The sequence below is a fragment of the Ostrea edulis genome, chromosome 1 (genome assembly GCF_947568905.1).
Source record: "Ostrea edulis chromosome 1, xbOstEdul1.1, whole genome shotgun sequence".
Taxonomy (NCBI): Eukaryota; Metazoa; Mollusca; class Bivalvia; order Ostreida; family Ostreidae; genus Ostrea; species Ostrea edulis.
The window spans coordinates 88,305,773-88,333,769 of record NC_079164.1 but is presented as its reverse complement, the minus strand read 5'-3'; the positions used below and the strand labels follow the sequence as shown (position 1 = coordinate 88,333,769).

General features: G+C 35.7%; 1 protein-coding gene across 1 annotated transcript; it reads left to right on the top strand.

Annotated features, from left to right (window-relative positions):
- The first annotated feature begins 3 nt into the window (after nt 1-3).
- On the top strand, nt 4-27,808 carry LOC125672617 (uncharacterized). Its single transcript, XM_048908818.2, has 17 exons — nt 4-1,156; nt 1,248-1,342; nt 1,457-1,990; nt 2,225-2,402; nt 2,487-2,671; nt 2,759-3,429; nt 4,004-4,215; nt 4,445-5,692; nt 6,644-9,732; nt 9,878-10,180; nt 10,390-10,680; nt 15,368-15,457; nt 22,691-22,835; nt 22,979-23,118; nt 25,862-25,944; nt 26,061-27,196; nt 27,314-27,808. The coding sequence occupies exons 1-17, from the start codon at nt 162-164 to the stop codon at nt 27,678-27,680; spliced, it is 9,762 nt and encodes a 3,253-aa protein (XP_048764775.2). The 5' UTR covers nt 4-161; the 3' UTR covers nt 27,681-27,808.
- The last annotated feature ends 189 nt before the right edge of the window (nt 27,809-27,997 follow it).

The window sequence follows — 27,997 nt, the reverse complement described above, 5'->3', positions numbered from 1 at the left end:
CGTACCTACGACTCCTGTTTGTTGAAGTTAAAGTATTTGATGCTACGATTTGGAGTTTGAAATTGTTCGCTTTCAGAGCTCAAATAGGAAAAGTTATTCTTGAAAATGGAAAACCAACATTCCATTATCATTTTGAAAACCTGAGAGTTAAACTGATCGACATGAGACTTTTTCAAAGAAGTATCACAAGGGGGTGTGTTGTAAATCAAGTTATTGGTAGGGATCCTACAAATACAGCGGTTATATTGACTCCTGGTATAAAATCATCACCTGGTAGATATGATATTTTTTATGCAGCCGGGTCAAATGAGGGTGGGATGGATGTCCTATCATGGACAAAATTGACAAAGACATCATTGTTAATTCCTTTCCGCATAAATCACAGCATCCCTTTGTATTGGACTGTAAAAGTTAAAACATTGGATGGACAACAAAGTACAGTTAAATGTTATCTAAAGACATATGATAACACTCTACCAGATGGACGAATTGATGTCATGTATCCATACACCAGTCACCCACATCAACTAGGAGGAAAAGTGGTAGTTTTTGATGAATCAAAGATGAGCATCAATCAAAAATACGCAGTTGGGTTTTCTCAAGGAGAGAAAGGCAATCAGGTCCTTGATTGGAGGTTTTTTAATTTGACCAGTAAATCCCAAATGTTTCTCAAAAAGGGTAAGCTTTTTGACAATGGAAAAGATGGTAAACTTACAACTTTGCCTTTGCGGTCTTTTCATGCAAATGATCACGATGTTTGTTCAGAAGAATGTATCAGATTTGGTGAACGATGTGTGTCATTTGACTTTGAATTCCATACGGAAACTTGTGATCTTCACTCAGTGATAGAGGGCCCTAAAGCAGACATAAGAATAAGTGGAACTTATAAGCATTATGAGCGACTTGACGTTGGACATTCTTACTTTATTCAGCATAATTTAGATCTTCAGCATGGCCAGAGGTATTTCATAAATGCAGACATAACCAACGTGTTAAAGTACAAAAGTATCTTATCGTCGCTTGGTACAATGGTTGATTTTACACCACCGGAACCCGATTACATAGGGGAAGCAAAATACGATCAGATGGTTGCTGATAGATGTCGAGCGTCAATAATTCAACGATGTGATGTTGTCACATGGAAACAAAATCATAGGTATATTTTGTAATGAAATCTCACATATTGGATGAATGTTATACATCACAAATGCATTTATAGTTACGAAAGTCATATTGTAATGCTTTAGAAAAATAATAGACGGTCACAATGCAGACACAGTGTACAATGGACATCTACCGAAAACAGATATGAGGTTTACTCTGACTAACAATTTTGCTTCTTGTAAGTATTTCAAAATGTAGTCGATATAACTCACGCGTATATAGATGTACACGTCAAAAAAGTATTCATTTCCTAATGTATGAATATATATTATCTAATATGTTGTATTTGTAGCTAACTGGAGACCTTTCACAGATAAAGAAAGTGGGATCTTTGGATATACTTGGGCATTTGGCACTACTATTTGTGGGACAGATGTCTCGGACTTTATCGACCCCCATAAACATCTCGCAAACAAAAGATTTTGGACGTACATTGGATATGCTCGAAATCTCCATCTTCCTGACGGGAAGTATTACGTCACCATACAAGCGGTTAATAATGTAGTCCATGGTGGTGCTTTAGTTACCACCGTCTGTCATTCTACTCCAATCGTGATAGATACAACACCACCTATATTTAAAGGTGTTTCGGATATCATTTTCGATGAAGACTTTAATTTGATGGCCATTTATTTTGAAGCAGAGGATAAAGAATCCTTGCTTTCAAGAATTGACTTTGGACTAGGCAAGACCAAACATGATGTGGAAGTTCGTGGATATTCCAGGTTACCATATCCACATCGAGATAACCCCTATATTGTGATAAACGACTTAAATCTTACTTCAGGAGAACCTGCCTGGTTAAGAATAAGAGCCGTCAATAATGGTGAGTGATGATTGTTTTCCTTTCCAGATAAAATATAGTGTGATAATCGATGTGTTCATGCAATCTTGTTTAACATGTTCTTTGTGCTCTATGAGTATTATATTTACAATAGATATTTTGGGATGTGACCAAATAAAAATTGCCATAAAATGCATATAAAAATTATAAATATCAGTATATCTAATAGATATCTAATATTGTTTTAAAGTACTCTATTTTTACAAATTAATATAGTGGAGCTATCTAAAGCAGGACACAGTGATGACCCAATTCTCATCGATAGATCTAAGCCCATAGCTGGAGATGTGTTAGACGGAGATGTGATAGATAAAGACGAAAAATATCAAGCGGAAAATGATAGGATTTGTGCTACTTGGAAGGGGTTTTATGATCCAGAGTCTGGGATAGATGAGTAAGTTACACATGATTTGACAAGATGAAATGAATTGTCTAAATGCATGTTTCAATCAGGAAGATTTTCTTCTCTTAATGATAGATACCGCTGGGGTGTTGGTTCATCCCCAGGACTCGATGACATTTTGGCGATGAAATTATTTCATAGAAGTGTGAAAGCCGCATGTGCCCCTGTTGTCCTTGTCCATAACAAGACATACTACAGTGTCGTAGAAGCAAAAAATAGTGCTTTAAATGCAAAAAGCGTCCAGAAAACATCAAATGGCGGTATTGCTCATTTTTTAAAAAGTCGATTAACTAATTATCATGTTGATTGTTGTATGTATTAATTAAGTTAATCAATAACTTTTACAGTTCTAGTTGACATATCAAACCCCCTAGTAGGTTGGATACATGACGGTGACGATCAAGAGAATGATATGTCTTTTTCCTCTGAATCGGCGATACTTACGGCAAGATGGGGAAATTTTTCCGACCCTGAGAGCAACATTCACCATTATATCGTCGATGTCTTTGTGAATGACTTGAAAGTAAAATCTTTCAATGTTGGAAACCAAGAAGCACTTCATGATTTGTCCATGAGTTTTTCACAAGGGGACTATATATATTCCCAAATAACTGCCTTCAATGGAGCAGGGTTGTTAGTATCACATAGATCAAGCGGTTTTGTCATAGACTTGAGCCCACCGCTAGTAAAGTACATTCATGATACAAAAGATGGGAAACAATTTCAGAGCAATTCACATACTCTATCATATTCCTGGAAGTTTATTGATCCAGAATCTGGGATAAAAGAATATCGCCTTACGGTTCATGAAGTTGAATATGGAATGCAAAGACAACTTTTGCCACTCAGAGAGAAGTATATCAAAACAGCGGAGGAGAATGTTACTTTCACGGGCCTTTCACTAAAAGATGGTCATAGGTACATTCTAAAAATAGTGGCTATAAATAGAGCTGGAATGCCAGCGCTTCACGAATCGGAGGGCGTTACTGTGGATGTATCACCACCTGCAGTAACTGAGGTAACTCATTTATTTATACCAAGCTTTAGTATGATTTACAAAATTATGATTATAATACTGAGCGATGCTCGGACGGGCGAAACAAGGCTCTAAAGGCAATACGCATGTGAAAGAAATAAACAAAATCGTCAAAAGAATAAAACTAATATTTAGATACGTTCATTGAAAATTCACTAAACGCTCGGCATTTGGAGGCGAGAATCACGGGTCTTTCAGATATGACGGTCTCGTGTCGCGTCAGGCTAAAAATCATCACTGTTACGGCCCTTAGCGCTAAGCATAGGTTTTAATTTGTGGTACTTCACCTACAGCTGGTCACGTCTCAATATGAGTACAAAATTATCGGCGAGACGTAAAAACAAACAAACAAAACATGTATTTCTGATTTACCTTACTTAACTGAATTAAAGTTGGGACACGCCAATGACCATTTCATGCTTTGCTCGGTACAACGGTCACATGGTATATACAATTTAGTTTTAAATCATACAATGTTTTGTTCTTTATATTTGCTTTGTAGTTCAACGAAAGATCTAAAGATGTGGATTTTTAAACTAATTCCATTTGAATTCAGATTCACATCGGATTACCGGATGTGGAAGAAGAGCTAGAGGATGGTAAAGTAATGCATGCTGATCAGACAGCTATGACAATAAGTTGGAGAGCCATCGACTACCAGAGCACTGTAGAGAAGGTCTGGATAGCCATTGGTCTTAGTTCCAATGATACGTCAATAACAAATGGGTTTAGAGAGTTCGCAGGTGGAAATGTCGCACACATTACAGGGTGAGCATCACATGTTTGTGTACATACATACACTTGTGAAAACACACATATGAACATTTTGAATAATTGTATTATTATGGTATATCTAGGGATCGTTGTTTGCTCTTCACTTAATTTTCCAAAGGATTTGTGAGATTTATTACTGTTTGATATTTTAATCTGTTCATTGTTCTTCATTGTTGTTCTAATATGACGTATGGTGAAAAACAAAAATAATCATGCTTTGTAGGCTTTCGTTGGCACCTTCAGCAATTAATGGAAGCCAGATCCAGTACTATTTCGTTACTATAAAAGTTGAAAATGGGGCTGGATTAGTTTCCTTTCCAAAAACATCAAACCCTATATATGTAATGAAGAGCAATGTTCCCGGTACAGTGTACGATGGACGAAGAGTTTTAATTGACGAGGATTATACATATGATAAAACCTCCTTAGCCATGTCTTTTAATGGTTTTGAGAGTGAAGCGTGCAACATTGTACAATATGAATGGGCTATTGGATATAAACCATTTTCATATGATGTTTTACCCTTCACTGAATACGGAATAGTAATGCGCAACAAAACATTTGGTCAGGGACAAATACATTTAACATTATATGAAGACTCTTCTTACTTTATAACAGTAAGAGCGAAGACTGGATTTAATTGTCCGACAGGCGAATATATTTTATCTTGTTCTGATGGCATAAAATTAGACACAACTCCTCCTTCCATTCATATGCAGTTTGCGGGAGCGCCAATTACTGATAAAAGGGAAACAATATATCAGAAAATAATGGATTCCATGGATTTGAAATGGAATATGAGTGATACGTCAGATGTATCAGAATCTTGGTGGTCAATAGGCACTCTGCCCGGAAGACAAGATGTATTCAGAGAGATGAAGTCGAAAAAATACTTCATTCCAGCTGGTGTTCTTCAACTTGGTCAAGGACAAACAGTTTATGTGACTATAGGGGCAAAAGATAACGCCGGAAACAAAGCGCAAATTTCATCACCGCCCATTAGTATTGATTTAACACCGCCTGCTGTTCATAATTTTGTTTGTACACCATACATTTCTGTTCGGAAATCATTGGTTACTTGTACATGGGATATGATTGAGGAATGGGAGAGTACTGTTACCAATGCTGCTATTGGCATTGGTATAAATGAGACGATGGCAACAGTTTCTCAATTTCATTCAATTGCACATCTCTCGAAGAGTTGGACAAGAGATCTTCATTTAAAGCTTATTGATATGACTCTCCCCAACATTTTCATCATAATGAAAATTAAAAATTCTGCCGGATTGGAAACTCTCAAACATTTTGAAGTTGTTGTTGATCACACACCTCCACAGCATGGAAAAGTACAAATTGTGACATCAATAAAAACGGAAAATGTTAAAAGGACAAAACAAAAGTGTCAGATTCCCCAAACGTTCATTGAAATTCAGACGACTAACTGGGAAGATACTGATTCTGGAATAGAAAGGTGTGTATAATTAGTCAAATATAAACTATTTACAATACAGTGTATCAAGAAATACATATGTACAGTGTATATACCATATGTAATATGTCGTTCTATCATCACAAGCACGCGGACATTTCGTCTGGTTTATATATGCTAAAGTATAAAATGAGATAATTTAAAAATACAATGAAATCTAATTGAAGCCTATTGAAATGTATTCTGGGCATTGTTTTGTTGTTTCCTTGTGGATGATCATTAGCGTATTGTTGGAAACTATTTTTACGCTTTTAGAACTTCATATTTTAAAATTACATCCATAATATACTCAAGTTTGCTAACCCCTCTCTGAACCAACTTATGGATATTCAAATGTAAAACAAATGAGAAAAAAAAACATAAAAGAAGATAAAACTAAAGTTTGATTTTAATGATAAGTTTACTATAAAAAGGAGTTTGGATTGATATCCCAAATCCACCTCTGCAGACTGTTGGACCTTCGATGGTATATTTTTTCTTCCAAAAGGGGAACTATAACCCATTGTGGCTCAAAGTGATTTATTTTAGTGAAGATTTGCTAACCAAAAGTGGGGAAGGGGTATAACTCCCCTCGATTTTTCACTTATTTAACCTTCTACAACCATTCAGAAAATGCAATAGCGTGCAAAATTTTATTGAAAGGTGGACTTCCTTATTCTTAACCAAGACGAATGTACACACAGGTGTTTCAGAGGCCTCAAACCATACAGGGGTTACACTTGAAAAACTAAATTATTGTTTCCGCATAACTAGACTAAGCAATAGGAACTTTTTAACGTAATGAATAGTGAATGTATTGATGTTTAAAGATACACTGGTAAAATAAATGTATTTCCAATTTTACCGTTAAGGTTGACCAATTAATCTTTATCATAGTAATATAGATGGTTAATTAATATGCTTGATCATTATGAATTATTATTTCTACTTTAGGTTTCAGGTAGCCGTTGGCTCAAACGGAAAAACAACGGATATACTTAACTTTAGTGATTTTGAAATTGAGGAAATTATAATCATTCCAAATTTGAATATGATTGAGGGCAGTAGTGTTTCTGTCACAGTTCGGGCATATAATAAAGCAGGATTGTATGGTCAGAAAAGTTCTGAAGCAGTGTCAATAAGTCCAAATCCAAAACTTCTAGTTTACGACGGTCCAAATGAATTGGATGTGGATTTTCAACAGTCTTTATCATCTTTAGAAGGTATCTGGCGATACTCTGACAATTGTCACGTAGTGTCGGTAGAATGGGCGGTAGAAAGTGTTGATGGAAAATTAGTTCAAAAATTTACGAGTGTTCCATCAGCATTACATCATTTTTATTCAGATCTTATAGTTTTGAGAAACGGATTGAATTATATTAACGTTATAAGAACAATTGATGCCTTAGGTAGAGTTCGTATTAGCAGATCCGATGGTATTACAGTTAAGATTCAACCCCCCTCTCCAGGTGTAGTAAGAGATGGACATGATGATGATATTAATTATCAGGAATCAAACACTGAATTAAATGTAAACTGGGATAATTTCGGAGACAGCAACAGTAAAGATCCTACAGAGAAAATTGTCCGATATGAAGTTGCTGTTGGCAATGATATCCGATTCGAAGAAACACGAAGTAATGTTCACTACTTCGTAGATGTCGGTCTAAAGAATAATCACACATTCACAGGACTGAATCTGACGATGAAGACAGTGACATATTATGCAACAGTTCGAGCATATAGTGAAGCTGGGAGCATCCAGATTGGAATATCGAATGGCATTAAAGTTGGATTCAACGAGGTGTTGGTGTCAGGCAATGTTGAATATAATGCAGTACAGTCAAGAACCGATATGATTTCAGTTTCGTGGTCCGGATTTGAGGCAGATCTGGGAATCGGCTATTTTCTAATTGGAATATCTTCTTCTCAACCGCTTATCCCGAATGACACACAAGAATGTCAACGTTTTGGGGACTTTGAAAGTCTTTTTGATATAAAAAAATTGGAAAATGTGGGGAAGGACACATTTGCGGAGATAAAGGAAATATTGCTTGTACATGGTCGAACATATTATACGACAGTTATTGCTGCAGATGTTACAGAGAAATGCATAGGAAGTACTGGAAAAGCTTTACTCATTGACACTACTCCGCCGCAAGAGGGAAACGTGGTTGTCGAAGGAAAGTATGACAGCAACGTTGTTTACGTTAAAACTAATGATCAGCTCACTGTGAATTGGGACGGTTTTCAAGATAATGAATCCAGTATAACGCATTACGAAGTAAATTTGTTCTCTGCAACAACATGCCAGGCCTTAAAACCAAATACAAAAGAGATTCCAGATATCTATAAAAATGAAACATCCATTAGAGTACATGCTGAACGTAGAGTAACTTTTTATGAGTTATCTCTGAAGGAGTCAAACACATATGTCATCAGTATAACAGCACATAATGCTGCAAGATTGAAGACAACTAGTATATCAATACCTATACGATGTGACATTTCTCCGCCGTCTAAAGGTTCGGTGAAATCTGGTAATAGTTGGTTTCAGGACATATCTTTCCAGTCATATACAAATTCCTTCAATGGTACAATTGCTGTTGCTCACTCTAAATCAGCATACATATGTGAACGACAACAACATATTTTTCCAGCTGTGGAAGATGAACTTATTACCCTCACTGGAAGATTCGATCCACAGTGCGTGTTGACATCTGATTCAATGCTCAATATAGAAATACGGCATGATGACAATTTAAGGGGAATCATCAAAGGTGGTGTTGAGTCAAGGAAAAGAAAACTTAGATCAGGAAATTACTCTATGGTAATTCGAACGGCAAAGGGAAAAAACATTGTAACCACCATTTTTCTGGCATCTGGGAGTACTTCTGTGAAAGAGGACTTTAGATACATACAAGAAAAGGAATCATCCACCAATAAGTATGTACATCTTTATCATGCAGTAAACAGTGCCAACAATGTGACCTCATCTGAATCAAACGATGGAATGAGCACTACACCTAGAATAGATAACAGCACGTTTCCCACCTCTAACAATTCTGATTCATTATCTAATCCTAAGGATATTAACTTGTCTGAAAAGATATCCAATTTTGGTCAAGAAGGAACATTTGGACTTGGGTTCCATCTGCCTGGGTATACATTCAACGATAAATGGATTGTATTTGTTTGGGTACTTGATCAATACACTTATTCAACTCGGCAAGTTTTAATTGACTTTGATCCAATAAGTGAACATACAGAATATTCCATTCAAATATCAAACAGCACTTCCTCGGCCGGAAGCACATGGGATGTCGTGTTCTTTATCAAAAACCGTCAAGTGGCTCAATTTACTGGCTTACAATTTGAAAATGTGGCAACCTTTGGCACTTACAATTGGAATGAAGATGACTACGTCCCTCCAATTTTGAATGTAGATTTCCCCATTGCTTTCTACACATCTTCAAGTGTGAAAAGTATGAAGGAGCCCATTCCAGATGATAAACCATGCATGCATGGTTTGTCGTTTTTCGACGAGGAAAGCTACATTTCAGAAATATGGGTGAAAGTATCTGATTCAGAGAATGATGTAAGTTCGTCGGGGTATGTCCTTCACTCTATGTTCTGTAAAGCATGTATGAATAATTGCAATATAGGTTGCTCAAGTGATTGTGAACCATCGCCTTTAGAATTTGAACTAATATCTCTTTATATCGAAAATCTTAATCTATCAATTGCAAAATTGATCAGTGATGGAACAAATGGGAGCACAGCAACATTTAATGGCAGTACTCATTTCCTTCACGTTATGGCTGTAAACGCAGCTGGTCTGAAGTCACATGCTATTTCTAAAGGTGTCATGGTCGATATCACCCCTCCCGAATTTAACTATGTTCGTTGTGTAGATCCATTGTCACCAACCCAGGAACCGTCACTTTATCAGGGTTCCAATGACAGTTTGAGAGCTTACTGGGATTGTGATGAGGATGTGGGGGAAATAACTGAGTATCGAATTGATGCTGGGACTCTCAAAGGTATAGTTAATACGCAAAACATTGATATTCCGAAAATGTTTTATATTCTTTTCTGAGAGGTTTTTAATTGAAATCTTTTCAATTTATATCAGATATATTTTTCGTATAGATATTGTGGTTTTAAACATTTCATATCATGTTTCAGGTCTTGATGACATAATCAGTGACATGTCAGTTGGTGTTTCACGGAAATTTCTTATATCAAAGTTAACCATGCCACTTCAACACAGTCAAAGTTACTACATTACTGTTAAAGCAATAAATTCTGCAGGATTGCAGACAGAAGGAACCTGCAATATTACAGTGGAGCTTCTACCACCAGATGTCCGAAATTTGTCAGTTAATAGTATGTTTTCGCAAACGGAAGACGAATCATTTGATATTTCTATGTCTCCTAAAGAAATCGGTTTGGAGTGGGGCGGCGGTTCATCGGATATTGAATTCTATGGTATATTACTATATTATTGTTATCCTTGGGATAATATTCTAATAGTTAATCCATGTTATATTCGTCAATACTAACATGGATCAGGATAAGCTAGAAATTTTTATCGCGATTGTTTTAATTTACTTAGTAAGTACATGAACTTACTTCGTTTACAATTTGTCAGTGAAGATTCCCAGACGTATTGAACAAAATATTTAATGGTTTTTCAGAATGGCAGATTGGTTCAAAAGAAGGTGGAGATGATGTGTTTCCCAGAGTTAAAGTAGGAATTTCTAGCTCCAAGAAAGCAAATATAAGAAACGGAGAATTGTGGATCGACGATGTGTCTTTAAATGCATCGGTCGGTGCATACGCCCAGATTAATTCAACAAACACGACAAATAAAATAGACCAATCGTTTTTTAATATGGAACCTGGTCTGTGTTTGCATGTTGAATTGTATGCTGTTGGAAGATCTCATCTATCAAGCAGTATCAATACAAAACCAACCTGTATCAGTCGTGAGTTATTCATTAGATTTGCTACACAAAATACATCTGTAACAAGATATGATTATAGTCTGCCGATTATAAAGTCTCTCAAACGAAGTGCTGACTGAATTAAATTGGGTTTTTTAGCTCTTCTGAGCCGAAGGCTGAAAGAACTAATCATATGGCCATATGTTTGGCGTGTGGTGTGCGTCAACTCTTTGGAAAAGGGGCTATATCTCAAGAACCCCTCGGCCAATTTTTGTCAAATTTGTCACAGGGTATCCTTGGTCCAAGGGCTTTTATTTGTACTAAAACTAGGGTTATGACTCTTTAACAAGGGGAGATAATTAGGAAAATGCAAACAAAAGTAGTGGTTGCTAAAAAATCTTCTCCTCAAGAACCACTGGGCAAATTATCACTAAACTTATGCATAAGGATGAAGATAGGTTGTAGATAAAAAATTGTTCAAGTCATCATCCTGGGGCAACGGGTGTGGTCTCGAGGTCACTTCAAAGTTGACCTTAAATTTTGTTTTGTTAAAACTTTGATATTTTGCTTAGTATAAGGACTAGGATCATCAAAGTTTGTCTGTTGATACATCTTAGGACCTAATATCATGTTATCTCCAAAGTAGGTCATGGTGACCTACTTTTTGAATTTTGCAGGTAATTATTATTAAATGGATTTTGATGGATATCTTGGACACTTTTGAGCCTATGATCATCAAAAGTTGTCAGTTGATGGATAATGGGACCTTGAACTGCATCATGTGAAAAGTATGTCATCATGACCTACTTTCTGAATATTATGGCTAATCATTTATGAATACATTTTTGGTTGTTATTTCAGATACCGAGAGGTTTAGAATTATTAAACCTTGTAAATTGATGCGTCTAGAGGCCTCGAAACACATTTATTTAAAAAAAAAAAAGTAGGTCACAGTGACCTACTTTTTGATTTTTGCAGACATAAAAATTTCACATTTTCAATTTTAGATACATATTTTGGACACTATGAAAGCTAGGATCATCAAACTTTGTCAGTTGATGCATCTTGAGTCTTCACAGTTTGTTGACACAGTGACCTACTTTTGGAATTTGACGGCTATATTTTAATATTTCAGATACTATTTGACTTACAATTATCAAACTTTGTCAGTTGATGCATGTTCGGACTTCAGAGTGTGTTGACTAAAAGTAGGTCACCATGACCTATTTTTGGATTTTGACGGCTATATTTGAATATTTCAGATACTGTTTGATTTGTAATCATCAAACTTTGTCAGTTGATGGGTCTTGAGTCTTCAGAGTGGGTCGACCAAAATGTAGGTCACTGTGGCCTTCTTTTGGAATTTGACGGCTATATTTGAATACTGTTTGACTTGTCAGTTGACGCATCTTGAGTCTTCAGTGTGTCGACCAAAAGTAGGTCACCGTGACCTACTTTTGGACAGTTACATTTAAATTTTCAGGTACTATTTGACTTAACATCATCAAACTTTGTTAATTGATGAAACTTGGTTAGTGAGAATTTTTTAATGTTCTACAATGTATCAGAAGAGCGATTCTAGACCCATGGGCCTCTTGATGAGTATTACTATCCCTCCCACACACTATAAAACACTTGTACAAAATCATTCCCAATTTTGATTTTATCAAAAACGTTTAGATCACAAAGACCTTGATTTTGAAAATTTTAAACATCCCGTGGGAATCCAGGTTAGAATAGGTCCTCAGTATCCCTTGTTTGTCGTAAGACGCGATTAAATGGGGCTGTTCTTCGGATGAGACCGTAAAAACCGAGGTCTCGTGTCACAGCAGGTTTGGCACGATAAAGATCCCTCCCTGCTCAATGGCCATAAGTGCCGAGCATAGGCCTAAATTTTGCAGCCCTTCACTGGCATTGGTGACATCTCCATATGAGTGAAAAATTCTCGAGAGGGACGTTACACAATACACAATCAATAAATCAAAAAGCCTTTCTTTTATTTAGCAAAACTGGTGTCACTTGACCTTCATCCTAGTTTATAGGGCCCAATATCCTCTTATAATTTCTGTAGATATCATGTCTATATCAGTCCCGGTTCTAAAGTTATAGAAGTTTTTATGATGAATGTGACCTTGATACTAGTTTGTAGGCCCCATAATCCTCTCATTTTTAAAGATATTTGGTCCTAATCATTCTTTGTTCTGAAGTTATATTAAATTTTATGTTCAAGGTAAGAAGTCAATGTCATTTTAGTCACGTGACCTTGATACTAGTTTGTACGTCATCATTTTATCATTTCTGAAGATCCCATGTCCCTATCAGTCCCGGTTCAAAATTAATACCGAGTTTTTATTATCAAGGTCAAGCTCACTGGAGATCCTAAATGTAATTTATGGGTCACAACATCAATTTTATCATTTGTAAAGATTTCATGTCTCTATCTGTCCCGCTTATAAAGTAAAACGAGGTTTGTGATCAAGGTCAAGTTCACACAACTCATTTGACGTTGATACTAGTGTGTATCCTCTTGTAATTCTGAAGATATCATGTCGTTATCAATATTCAATCAATCAATGAAAGGTGACGATAACGAACAGTGATCAATCTCATAACTCCTAAAATCTAAGGTTTACCCATTTGTATTCACTTGATTCACTTTTCCTTGATACTAATTTGTAGATCCCCTTTTCATTGTTTCTAACGATACAATGTTTCTATCAAACCTGGGTCTGAAGTAATACCAGGTGTATGCTCCAAGGTCAGATTTCAAGGTCACTGGAGTCACTGAACTTTAATACTAGTATGTAGGTCCTATAATCCCCATAAATTCTGAAGATTACATGTTGCTATTACCCCCGGTTCTAAAGGTATACCAGTTTTTATGTTCATGATCAGAGGTAAAGGTTACGTCAAGGTCACAGGAGTCCATTTGCCTTTATACCAGTTGGTAGACTCTGTCATTTTTTCTCATTTCTCGAGGACTCTACTATATTTGTGAAGTTGTATCTGTTGAATTAATTTTCCCAGTAGAACTATATGTTAGACTCCACTCTTATGTGATCCCCAAAATATACCTCAACAGAAGATTTCTTCACAAATAGGTATATTGGTCTATCATATCCTTGTTAAAAGAGAAAGAAAGGATACGTACATTTTAAGCTCAAGGAAAGTGGAGAACTAAGAAGCGGTAGAATAATAAAAATCGAGCAAATTCGTTTTGGAGACTTACTTAGGCGTACTTGTAAATATAAAACGAAATCCAAATGAAACCAAACTTACTTAAACGAAACATACTGAAACGAAATCTAACGAAACGAAACTTACCGATTTAATGAATGGAAACGAAACAGATTGTATATCCGAACTCTTTCATTATAATTACAAAATGGCAATATGGGCAAGCATCTCAGGCACATGTGAAAGTTGTCACAAGGAAATTACCTCTTTGATGAAGTATCTCAAGTTAACTCAAACATTTTAAGCGGTCCATCATTTAACATTAAACACTGTTTGAAGAAGCCGGTTTCTGAGAAAAAAAATTTTTTAGTTTTTAACTTTACCCTCCTTTTAACTATCTTCTATCACGTCCGCATGTATATATAGAACGGAGGTTACAGGTCAGAGGTCTGGAGAAACACACAAAACAAGGGGGACAGGGTCACTGGCGCTGGATGCGCCTTTGGGTAAAAATATATGCTTAAGTATTGTTTGCTCTCAAGACAAACATTATGTGTGTATATTGTTGGTTTTACAAGTTCTAAAAATACATATTTGCGCAAATGCTCATAAATATATAGAATTATATGTAGACTTTCTATTTATAGTATACCGGTCGCGGTAGCTCAGTGGTAGAGCGTTCGCTTCGAATTTGAGATCCTGCGAGTTCGCGCCCTGCTTGTGCAATTGCCAAACCTAAGATTTAAACATGGGAAGTGATTGCTCCTTCGCCAACAGTTCTGCATTTAGAAATCTGTCGGATATGGCCTTAAAAACAGAGGTCCCGTGTCGCGGCATGTGTCAACATGTCAAAGAACCCTCACTGCTACGGCCTTAAACACTAAACATACTAGTTAGATCTAAATTTGTGGTACTTCACCTACAACTAGTGACCTCTTAATATGAATAAAAAATTCTCGACGTGAGATAAAACAATCTACTATTTTCATATATACAATATATTTCTGAATTGTAATCGTTTATATGGTGCTTTCTAATTCTTCTGTGATTGAAAGAACTCAAACCTCAGCAGTTAGAGATAAAATTAAATGTTGCGCTTGCCCTTAGTTTCTACTTTCTCAGATACCGGATTTTTCAAATAACATTTAATGCTAACTAATAGTCAGCCCGAGAGACCTGGCCTGGATTTCTCGAAATAAACTTAAGTCAAAACTTGGACTTAAGTCTGAGATTTTACTCAGATTTTGACAGCTCGAATAACAGAAAACTCAAACTTAAGTTTGAGATTTTTTCGAGAAATCCAGGCCAGATCAAAAGGGGTGGGAATGGGTGCAAATTTCATTTATAGGTGACAAATTTTACAGGGGCCCCGATACACTTGCCCATGTTACCATTTTATTATTATTATTATTGAAGAGTTCGGTTATACAGTCTGTTTCGTTTCGTTGATTTCGCTACGATTCTATTTCGTGTCGGTTGGTTTCGTTTCGCATTTTACAAGTACCCATTATATATTGTGTATTTCTAATAAAAAATGTTTGTTTTCATATAGGAAGCGGTGATTTGGTCATCGACTTTGCCAAAACAAAATCTGTAGCATTAAAGGACTCCGAAACATTACAATCTCTCGTGAATTTAACAGGTATTTATTTCATCACGGTTGTTTGTTTTTTTTTCAGGCTTAAAATATTGAAAATCTCTCAACATCAATCAGCTTCTCCGTCGTCAACTTCCCATATTTATAAAGCAATATCCCATTATCACTGCATATCACTGTTTACAAATGTATGTCTCTATATCAATTCGATACATAAGAGCACGTTCTGCATATTATGAGATTTTAAATCGAGACAGGTTTACTGACAAATAAGTTGATGTTACAGGGGTTACAACAGCACCCTTTAAAATCAACACATTGCAAATCTTATAGTCGTTATAATGATCGAATTTGAAAATGCAAGCTATCAATGGGGTGAATGTTTTCTGATGTGTTTCATTCAAAGTGTTCTTTACATACTGATTTTGACTACGATTACTCCGTTTATCTTATCAAAATATCGGGATCAAGGCGGATTTGACTGATGAACAGGAGATGCTTACTCTTCTTAGGTACCTGATCACACCTCTGATGTGTCCAGGGGGTTGTGTTTGCCATACTTGCAAAGGGCATGTCACATGTTGCTAAAAGAAAAATATAACAAATAGTTATCGATTTCATAACTTCAACAAAAACTACAATATCAAAACCAGAGCAAACACTGGACATACTAGAGGTGGGAATCGGGTGCCTAGGAAAAGTAAGCATCCCCTGTCAACCGGTCACACCCACTGTGAGCCCAATACCTCGATCGGGAAAACGGAGTAATCCGTAGTCAAAATCAGAGTGTAAAGAACGGCTGCTACTAGTTTTAAACACGACAGCATTTTACCTAATACATGTAGCAGGTTGTATTGGTAAATGAGTTCGTTATAGTGATAATAAAATTTGCGAAATGATGAATTTAAACGAGACTGTTAAAACCCCTGTAACATCAACTTATTTATCTGTAACCTTAAAAACTTATCATAGATAGGCGAAGCTCATGCATATCGAATCAGTTGAGAGACATAAAGACCATACATAATAATAATAATAAATTCTTTATTTAGACAGTATTGCACAATTAGTATCAAATAACCAGTTTACATTGTGGTCCTGTATAAAACATATTCACATACAGATAAACGAGAGAATAGAAAAATAGATAACATAATATAAAATATATACACGATGTCACTGAGGGAAAATAAACATATACATATCTATATATCACTTATTTGAGTAATAATACTGCAAATATGCTGATTTAAAAGATGTAATAGAACCACAGCTTCTGACAGACTCGGGCAACTGATTCCATAAAATTGTGGAGGACACCTTAAAAGACCATTTATAATATTCAGTTCGAACTTTTAGTAAATATCAAATGCCCATATCACTACTTCTTGTTCTTGAACTAACCTGGCTGACAAAACTAAAAACATTCATATATGCTGATGTCATAATTTTAAGAACCTTAAAAGCAAGCACTAGTTTTCTATATATAAAATAAATCATGAACAGGCATCCATTTAAAGACCCAGTTTTAAGTTAACACCCCGAAATCAATGGTAGGCCGCCTGTCAATCAACCTTTTAACAATAGATTTGAGGTGGAGTGACATCTGCAGAAGAACCCCAGAGTGGTGTTTATATAACAAAAACAGCCAGCACATACAGGCATTCTGTTTTGATAGCCTGGACCTGACCACAACTGCTATTTTCTCGTGATTCAAATTTTTAAAAAAAGACCCCTGAAAATGCAATTTTAATATGATTGTATTTCCCCCTCCATATACCAGTATTATAAATTACACATTCAGAAATCAAACAATAATTAGCAAATAATTAATTTTTGAAATTTGTAAGTTATTGAAACAATTCATATTATCAATTTATGATACCGCTATATTTATAAAAGAAATTATTCATTGATCAGTTAATGACTTAGAGTAAGAGAGGGAAAGAGGGGGTGGGTGTAGACTGTGTGTCAGCTACCATTAGGAATACAACCATTATACAATCCATATTCCACAGAAACTCTGCAGACAGCCCCGAGAGACATGTCCTGTATATATCAATTCTATATAGAACACCCTGCTCTCTTGGCCAGTGAAATTCCAGGTAAATAACAAAGACCATAGATGAGCTCCGCCCACATCCAGTGATCCGTGAAGAAACCGTACGGTGTTCGGTTTTTTTTTATTGGTCTTTAAGGACACTAACATATCAACGTAGAAATCTGAGTTCCTTTCACATTAAATATAATTCTGGCTGTCCTTTTCTGTAATTTGAAAAGTATGTCAATAAATACTGTTTTTGGCTGAACACCAAACTGTGCAACAATAATTAAGATGGGGGAATATAACAGTGTTATAGATTTTCAATAATGCTGCATTTGACATAAACGTTTGCAAACGACGTAAAATACCTATTTTTTGTGAAATTTTCTTGCATAAAGAATCAATGTGTACAGACCAAGACATTCATCTATTTGTACACCAAGAACTTTGGCCGTTTTAACAATGTCTAAAACAATATCTCCTACTTTGATATACATTTTTCTACACTTTGAGAGTTTTTGTGCAGTGCCAATCAATATACATTGTGTTTTCTTTAAATTCATATTAAGTTTATTAATTTCCATCCATTTCATAGAGTTTAAAAGATCATCATGCAACCTTTGCTCAGCATCATTATATTCGTTTGAAACATCCTGAGATGTAAGATCTGCATATATAGAGACATTTGAGTGCTTCGGGCATTTAGGATAATCGTTAACAAATAAAATGAAGAACAATGAAATCAATATGGACCCCTGAGGCACTCCTATTGTAACATCTTTTTCATCTGACAAAAGACCTCTCCATCTAACACATTGTGATCTTTCGCTAAAATAAGACTGAAAACATTTAAAAGATATTGACAAATACCAGATGATAAAAGCTTGTGCAACAATTCTTGGTGATTTACACTGTCATAGGCTTTACTAAAATCAATACAAAGAAAACCTGTTAATTTGCTACTATCTATATTACTTAACCATTTATCAATAATGTTATGAAATGCTGTTTCGCATGAATGCTTTGGTCTTAAACCGGATTGTTGTTCAGTTAAATGGTTGTTTTATCCAAATACTCGTAAAATGAGTTAACACATGCCTTTCTATAATTTTTCTGACGATTGCTAAACCTGACACGGGTACAACTGTATGTACGTGCTAATGGAATAGTGCTACATACATATGGAAAGTTGACGATGGAGAAGTTGTATTCATTCCATTTACATGCCAAAAATGATTTTAGATTTGTTTTAAATTAAATATTTTGAACATTTTTCAAGTTTTTAAAGCTATGAAATTCAGATCTTGCGATATGCATATTCATCCTCGTGATTTTACGCGCCATTATGTGTGATGTGATGTGGGATCTCGAGCGATAAGGTTTGAAAACAGTTGCTAGGCATTTTATTAACGGATTAGATTTAAATGACAAAGAAGCCAACTTGCCGAGTTAACGGTTTCTATGTAACATTTCATTAAGGTGTTTTGTACCGCTTACGAGTGTACTAACTGTCAGAAAAAGGGATGTGGACTGACTTTTTATTCTAGCTTTCAAAGGAAGATGTACGGGAGTGACTTGGGTATTTAATTTTAGCGGCACAAGGATTTCGTCATCAAAAATATTGGTCTGTGTTTATGCACGTTTCCAAATAAAAGTTTGACAGAGACTGTTAAAGGACACATCTCATGTTTTTAAACTTTTTAATTTTTTCAGCAAAATTAATTCATTTCATGCCTAAAACTACTTTACATGTGTTTTAAATGAAACAGTTTGCGTAGTTTTCGAATTTGAAAGCGATGAAATTCAAATCTTGCGATATGCATATTTTCTTCGATATTTTACGCGCCATTATCTGTGACGTCATATGCGACCTCGAGCGAGAAGATTTGAAAACAGTTGATAGCTATTTCATAAACAGATTAGATTTAATTGACAAACAAACAATTATCACATTAACAGCTTGTAAATAACACTGCATTAGAGTGTTTTGTGCCGTTTAAGCGTGTACTTGCTGTCAGTAGAGAGGATTTGGACTGTGTTTTTTTCAATTTTCGAAGGAAGGTATGAGGGACAAGCCGTGAATATTTTTTGTCGGCACAACGACTTTGCCATAAAAACTCCCAGTAGAATTTGTCCCTGTACTTTTCCAAACAAGCACTTGGACAAAGACGTAGATAAACTGCAAGAAAATTGTTCTATCGAAGCTACGCACTGTTACATATAGGCCTACGGCAATACACACTCGCACCAACTGACCTTCACCTTGTAACAACATAGGCAGAACTTTGTTAGCAGTGTCTACCAACTGGTAGTTTTAAAAAGGAAATTTAAAGATAATTGAACTTTCAATTATCAATAAAAAAAATATAATATTTCCCGACTTTTGAATTGAATTATAATTAATGCTTTCATTTTTTTTTTTTTTAAGAAAAGCGTACGTGTTTACAACAACAGCACGCCGCGCTCCCACTTCGTAAGTAACAACGTGTTGATAACAAAAAATAATTATTAGGCCTAATAAAATTGCTTTAATAAAATAATTAAAAAGTATTGTGATTTTCACAATAAGTTTGATCATTATTATTTTTTTTCCCCGAAATGCACCCGTGACAGTAGGCCTAGTTGTCAATGATACATAATCGTATCATAATTTAGGCCTATCTAACTTCTCCAAAAATAAATTTAATAATTATTGCACTGTTTATTTTAGAAAAGCAAAAACGCTAATTACAGTTGTTTACAGAAATGGCATTACCAAATTGTGTTTGGACAGTGATCCCATGTATACATGTAAATATTATTTACTCGCAAATTTATGCAGATTTCATACTCGCTTTTCTCGCACTGGTGGCTAAAAGATATAAGACTCGGGAAATTTGTCAACATCGAAATAAATGTTATCCATGGTAAATAAATTAGGCCCCTAAAACCCGAGTTTTTAAAAATATCTAACACTACTTTTACAACAAGTTGATCGACGAAGGTCGCATATGACGTCACTGTACCACGTGACTACCTATCTAATTAACTAGGCTTTTTGAAATCGGGGCTTAGATTTAAGTCCGTATTGTGGCTAATTATCGCAATACTTCAGCGAACGAACTATTACAATTAATTTCTATAAGCATAAGGAAGACAAAATGCATATAATTCTGTATACTTTGAAAACACGAGATGTGTCCTTTAAACTACGAAAACATGGTTAGGAAGAAATTAATCTTAGCAATATCATACGCATTTTCTTCTGATCTTGATCATTGCACAAAATCCACACTCGCACTTTGGGAATATAAACGACATTGTAACAACATATATACTGATAAAAAAAGAAATGCATTGTAGTAACTTTTTTCAAACATTTTTGGTCTAAAGTGAAGCGTCTGATTACTCCTTGGTACATATAACGCTGTTATTTACTGGATAGATATTCATTTAAATTTGAGGACAACAAAAACGTGTTTTCATAAAATCTTAAAGCAATCTCTGTAACTCTTGATTGGTGTACGTCCCTAATATACGTGATTCAGGTAGTCTATCAAATACACGAATTCTCGATGTCAGATTTTTGTTTAGAAATGCCGCGTCTGAATGATGCTCAATGCAGAAATGTAATTGAACGACTGGAAGTAGGTGTGTCACTATTTGCAGTTGCAATAGATTTCAATGTAGCACAAAGCACCATATCACCTTTCCAGCAGATATCAACAGCATGGTTCTAGAAAAGATTGTCATAAAGCAGGTAGACCACGCGTGTCATGTGTCATCATCGTTAACGATTTTATACAGCCTCATATACCGCATATACCATACCAGACATACGCAGATTATCAGATCGACTATGGGATGCTGGGATTAGACCGCGCAGACCTGTTCGTGACATTGTTCTGAATCCGCAACATCGCCCGAAACGACTTCAAGGCAACACTGGTGTACAGTTTGGTTTAGCAATAAATCTCGATTTTTACTGCAGAAGCCTGATGAAAGCCGCAGAGTATGTAGGTACCAAAATGAACGATTTCCGCAAAATTGCATCTAGAAGGCTGGTCGATTTAGAAGGGCAGTGTTATCTTGCTGGCAGCAATATCCTATAAAGACAGAGTATAATTGGTTCATATACAAGGTACATGTACTTTAACGGTTTATTGATGAAGTCATACAGCAAACACATGGTTCCAATAATGCAGCATCCCGAGCAGTATTTCAACATGACAACATCAGACCACATTCTGCTGATGTTCTGCAAAGACACTATCCAGGGTCTTCTTTAGCCACTCAAATCACAAGATGTGAACCCTATCGAACATGCCAGAGACGATGTAGATAGGCGCAATCGTCAAAGACAACTACATTCACAGACGCTGCAACAACTGGCCCAAGCTCTGCAGTTAGAGTGGAGCAACATCCTTGGATAGTTTGAGAGACTTAATTCGTCCATAGGAAGGCATTGTCAAATAGTCACTGGTGCTCGTGGGGGCACACTAGATATTGAACTTAGCGAACTTGAATTGGTAATGACTGTAATTATCATTGGTGGTTGTTATACTTTGAGTGGTTATTAAATTAATATCAATTTTGTATCAATAAATCAATTATCAACTATTCCTCATGTCTTAAAATGGATATGAAATTGTACTTATGTGTTTCTTTTTTTTTTCCCCCTCTTTTTTTATCATTGTTTGTTTGATTACCATACTTAAGCTCTCAGTTCCTACCAATTCGTAGATTAACACAAAAGGCGAAGATAACGAACAGTGATCAATCTCATAAATATTGGAGCGTGGGGTAATATGAGCTTGCTCACTCTTTCTTTCATTAAACCGATTTAAAGCCGTACTAGGGTATGTGGCCGAGTGGTTACAGCATTGCGCTCAAAACTACACGGTCTCTCACCTCTGCTGGCGCCGGTTCGAATCCCGCTCCCGCCGTTAAGTGAGAAAGTTTCCCAGTTTACTTTCGGAAGGTCGGTGATCTCTTCCAAGGTATTTTGTATCTGGGTTATCTCTTCCACCAATAAAAACTGGGCGCCACCAGATAACTGAAAAATTGTTGAGTGTGGCAGAAAACATCAATCAATCAATCAATCATTACTGTTATGATTAATTATCATATGCATACAAGTTGGATATAACTTTGGGTACATTGGCAGCATGCGATAATCCCTAATTTAATTTCAAATTATGAGATCGTTGTCTTCTCTTTTTCATTGATTTATTTCATTTTAACTACCTATACAGGTCACGAAAGTAAAATGCTGGCTGGAATATTGAGTATGTCAGATGTGATTGATGATTATGGAACTGCAGCATCAGATCATTATGCTCGATATATTGTCAACCCCATCCTGACTCAAAACCAGACACAGCGTACGCTAAATCGCAGGTACCTATTAATGCATTTCGTCAGTTTATCAGCTCCCACATTTTTGATAATTAAAACAAAGTCTGTGGAATTTTATTTAGCACAATTTATAGAAGGATGCTCTGTAATTAATTTGTTATAAACGAATACTGTTGGCTTTTCAGATTTGTCGGTCAGAACGAACAAATGTTTTATTTATCACCTTCCTCAAAGGAAGAACCCAACTTAGCGGCTGATTTAAAGTTTGCTGTCGAAACGTACGATCCATCTGCAGAACGTCCATTACTTATTGCTTGGATGAGAGGTAGATTTGTTTCTCTTGTATTAGAATACGTTTTATTTTGTTGCATTAACAGGCAGCATAAGCTCTGATTAAATTTTCAGCGACATTGGATTGTAAATTATATTAATAAATGCATTCATTATGCAGTACTCATCAATGTAAAGAATTGACAAGCGATATTAAATACACAACAGACACATGCATAAGGCAGTACACGTTCACATATACGTACAAAGATATGAGACAGGAATTTTATACACTTGTATGAACAAGGCATTAGAATGTCGTATATTGCCTTTGTAAGGTTCATTATTACAGCTGTATTTGAACATCATTAAGGATTAAGGTGTAATAATGCACCTGGTAATATTTCCTATACCAATTCCTCAGATATTTATAGAACCATCAGTGATAACCCCAGATCACAAGTATTTGTTATTTATTTTTCAAAATCTTTTATTCCTTTTTTAAAGATAATTGAATTTCACCCATTTTAAATTCCATACTCCAGAACTCCTCAAGTTTTGTCTTTTGAGATATTCCTGTTTACGATGCTTAAATTAAAGTACCATGAAACAATATGTTTAGTCATCATATTTTTTAATTATTTCAGGAAAAGGGTTTTTTCACATCAAAATTCAAGTTCTTGAAAACTGGTGGTTACATTGTAAATCTGTACCAACTTCTGTAAATAAAAAATACATGTGTATATTAATGATATGAAAAGGTGAAATTGAAAAATGTTTCTATACAGCCATATATCAAAAACATATTATAAATGTTGGTTTTGAAATTCCTAATAGAAGAGTAATATTTCATAAAATAGCAAGATCCAAACAACCTGGTACTTTTTGTAATAACATTATACAATAGGCCTATATTTTCGTCCAAAAGCCATAAAATCTTTCTCGGATAAGTGCGAAACAATACAGGCTGAAAAATAGACAATGCTATTGTAAGAATAACCTTTTTGTACAGAACTTTAGTGCAAACTTTGATTAAATCATGCATACATTTGCACATGAATAAAGCAGTGAAATAAAATGCATGTGATGTTAAAGAGTATAATATTGTCAACATACCAGGCTACAAGAGTAAGATAAATATTTCTAAAAGAATTCGAAGAAAAAGAAAATTATATGCAGGCAACAAACATTTAAAATAAAATAAAACAGACATACATGTAACATTATATATAATCCTTTAAATTCCTTACACCTGATGCATGTGTGTATATTTTAAAATTCAGTTAATTCAGTAATGATATTGATGATGAATTGGTGATAAACTTTCGTTTATTCTATATATAATAAAACGTTTGCTTGAAATACACGGCGTTATAAAATCATGTGAACTTACCTTTGTTTCTTGACCGGTCGCAGTAGCTCAGTGATAGAGCGCTTGCTTCGTAACTTGGTGGTGAGTTCAATTCTTGCTGATGTAAAACTTATACGGTACCAATTTTGATGCACCAGATGCGCATTTCGACAAATAATGTCTCTTCAGTGATGCTCAAACGGGATGTTTGAAATCCGAAATAACAATAAACTTGCTAGAGCTGTTTTAGAGAAAAACAGAGTGCCAAAAAGTGGGATCAAATTCGTCTCAGGATAAGAACTATGCATGAGGGAGATAATCCTTAATTTTGAATTGAATTTCCAAATTTTATCACAACAATTAAATATACATCCGTATTTTCAAACTAATAACGAAGTACTTAACTACTGGGCTGTAGAGACCCTCAGGGACTAACAGTCCACCAGCAGAGGTCTCGACCCAGGGGTCATAATGTAAAACTTATACGGTACCAATTTTGATGCACCAGATGCGCATTTCGATAGCATAACAATAGTGTACAAAATATAAACTTATGGTAATTCGATCTATTACTCCTTCACCAAATACTCGATATTTAAAAGCGAAAGTCGTCTTTAGGACATTCCATTAAAAACGGAGGTTCCATGTCACGGCAGCCGTTGGCATGATACTACATGTATGCCTATGGTACTACACGTTTTCCCTGAGCTTTTAACGGTATCGCTTTCTTTATGAACAAGTTATTTTAGCGCTCGTATCTCCATCAAATATCGCCCCTTCAATAAAGCGTTGAAAAGAACTTTAACTAAATTTACCTTCATGAAAAGAAGAGTTCTGTTTGCGGGTTCCTAAGCTATTTGTTACACGAGTAAATCAGGGGTTTTTTTTACCGGAAGACAATGGAGTTTCACCGGAATTACGGTCATTATGACGATGGCTCATTCACCCTTAATTCCATATTTGATAAACCTACCTATACCCCAAATGCCTTTTGTTTCAATTTTAAACACATTTGATATCCCAGTCAATGGGACGAATGAATAAGCAAGGTGAAGATAACGAACAGTGATCAATCTCATAATTCCTATAAGCAATACAAAATAGATAGTTGGGCAAACACGGACCCCTGGACACACCAGAGATGGGATCAGGTGCCTAGGAGGAGTAAGCATCCCCAGTTGACTGGTGTCAGATGTCAGACAGCTTTTGACTCAACGATAGGTTGTATTGACAAATTAGATAATTTGCGAAATGTTGCCTTTAAACGAGACTGTTGAATCCCCTTTAACAAGCAGTGGCCTGCATCGATTTAAAAAGTGATCATACATAGAACAAGCTCTTGCGTGTCGAATCATTGGAGAGATATAAACACCACTTTGGTCAGTTTCTGAACGTCTATTAGATTATTAAAAGCAGATACTCTAAACTGGTTTTTATTATTGTACAGAACAAAATGAATGGACAGACGTCGAAACCGTATGCAGTATCGCTGCTTCAGTTGATTTCGAAACAGGCGTTATGAGTATCAAGGTAGGGGATAAGAAGATTGAATCACAATGTAATCGTACAACATCCACATTCTGCCAAGTGCAAAGTATTATTACTCATACAAATTTTCGGGATTTGAAAAAATTTCATTATTGCAGATATGTGATGAAGTTTTCCAGCATGAAAACGAAAAACGTCGATATCGACGCAGCGCTGAATCACCTCTTTACCAACCTCGGATGTTTACGCTACGGAAAGGTTCCAAATTTATCCCAAACTTGAGCCCCACAATTATAACAAACATTGTCATTTGTGAGGAAGATAGACCGATATCACAGCAAATTAACGTAAGGGATCCGGATTTAGACCCCCTGCTTGTTTCGTTATCGTCACCCCCTAGGCACGGGACAGCCGATATTACTAGTGATGGTATACTGATATACACACCACGAACTGATTTTAGCGGCGAAGACGAAGTAAAAGTAAAGGTTGATGAAGTAAACATTACATTTTCATTGACTCCACACCAAATCGAAAAAAGTATCAAGATAGTGGTTTTACCAAGAAATGATGAACCTGAACTTACCTTCTACAAAAGGTTACACTCCCTACAAAGTACGAAAAATAACATAACATCTGAAGTCCTTCTCGAGGGGAATGAAACAAGAAGCGTCTTTTATGGGATTTTAGTTCTAGATGACGTTGATGTAAATAACACTGTGAAGTTAGGATCTTTGTTCAATAACACGGCAAGTAGTTTCTATACTCTGAAAGAACAGGCAAAAAACGAGGTTTCGTTCTCCCATAGAGGGGTTCATAGAGAATTCCAAATAAGACACGATATCGACAAGACTTACAGTGGTTTAGCAACGTTTGCTGCTCGTGCTCACGATGAGTTTGACGATAATAAAGTGTCTTTTAGCAAAGAATTGAGGATCAATACATATCTATTGATCAATCCATGTATCCATGGGGTATGTGCCAATCAAACAGAAACATCGTGCATGGACAAGTCCCGAGCCTTCAGTTTCGAAAATTACCGTTGTGAATGTTCTCTGGGATACCGAGGAGAGTGGTGTGAAATTGACATCAACGAATGTTCTCCAAATCCTTGCTCCGTATTCTATGACTGTCACAATTTAATCGGACGATATGAATGTACTCTTAATGGAGCAAAGACGTTTGGTTTGGCAGTTGGATTCATCATCATAATTGCAACTATTTTTGTTTTGATTAGGCGTTGTATCCTTAACAAACGACCACAAAACAACAAAATTGGACCAACCCCTATTTGGTAAATATCCAATTACAATATAATATCTATCTATATATTTGACATCCAAAGTTTATCTGAATGATTTAAGATTCGAATGTAATACACTTATTTTATGAGTTAATTGCTTATTTCTAGGAATGAGAAAAAGACAAGCAAGAAAACCATCACAGAAGATGCAGTTGATCCACTCACTGCAGAATTGTCCGTGGCACTTCCAGCTATTTCTCCTGTGACACATACTACTAACAAACGCGTATTTTTCAAGCGACAAGATATTGAGGCTCATTTGCGATCTAATGATCAGAGTAGTACATCGAGTAATGATAACGTCAACAAAGAAGATCGAAAAACACAATTGCAGGAAGAAGATATTGAAGCCATATTATCTTCCGTGTCCTCCTACAATGTTGCTGTTGGAAAAATTATGCCACCTCATTTGCAGAAATTCCAAATCAATAACAAAAGCCAGGGCAAGATTGGTACCAATTCTTCTCAAACTTAATACGAACATGAACTTGGAATCTATGAAAACGGCATGTATGTCATGAAAGTACATTTAATCAGACTTTTCTATAGAATTTTTGTAGCCTAGTACAAATAATAATTATATTAAACTTTATCTGCATTCATTTTATATGTTTTGATTTTGATGTTCCACTGAACAAATGGAGATAACGAACAGTGATCATTCTTATAAATCCTCTAAACAATTCACAATTAAGATCACAGCAACCACGGATCTTTGACATACCAAAGATGGATCACGTATCTAGGGTGGGTAAGTGTTCCCTATTGATGGGTAACATCTGCCATGTAGCC

What these genes read in the sequence shown, in the direction of transcription:
- LOC125672617 (XM_048908818.2), top strand. Translation starts at nt 162, where the DNA reads ATGAGACTTTTTCAAAGAAGTATCACAAGGGGGTGTGTTGTAAATCAA. An exon ending in CCAGAGTCTGGGATAGATGA is followed by an intron (nt 2,403 to 2,486) that starts GTAAGTTACACA and finishes TCTTAATGATAG; the next exon opens with ATACCGCTGGGGTGTTGGTT. An exon ending in ATTGGACCAACCCCTATTTG is followed by an intron (nt 27,197 to 27,313) that starts GTAAATATCCAA and finishes GCTTATTTCTAG; the next exon opens with GAATGAGAAAAAGACAAGCA.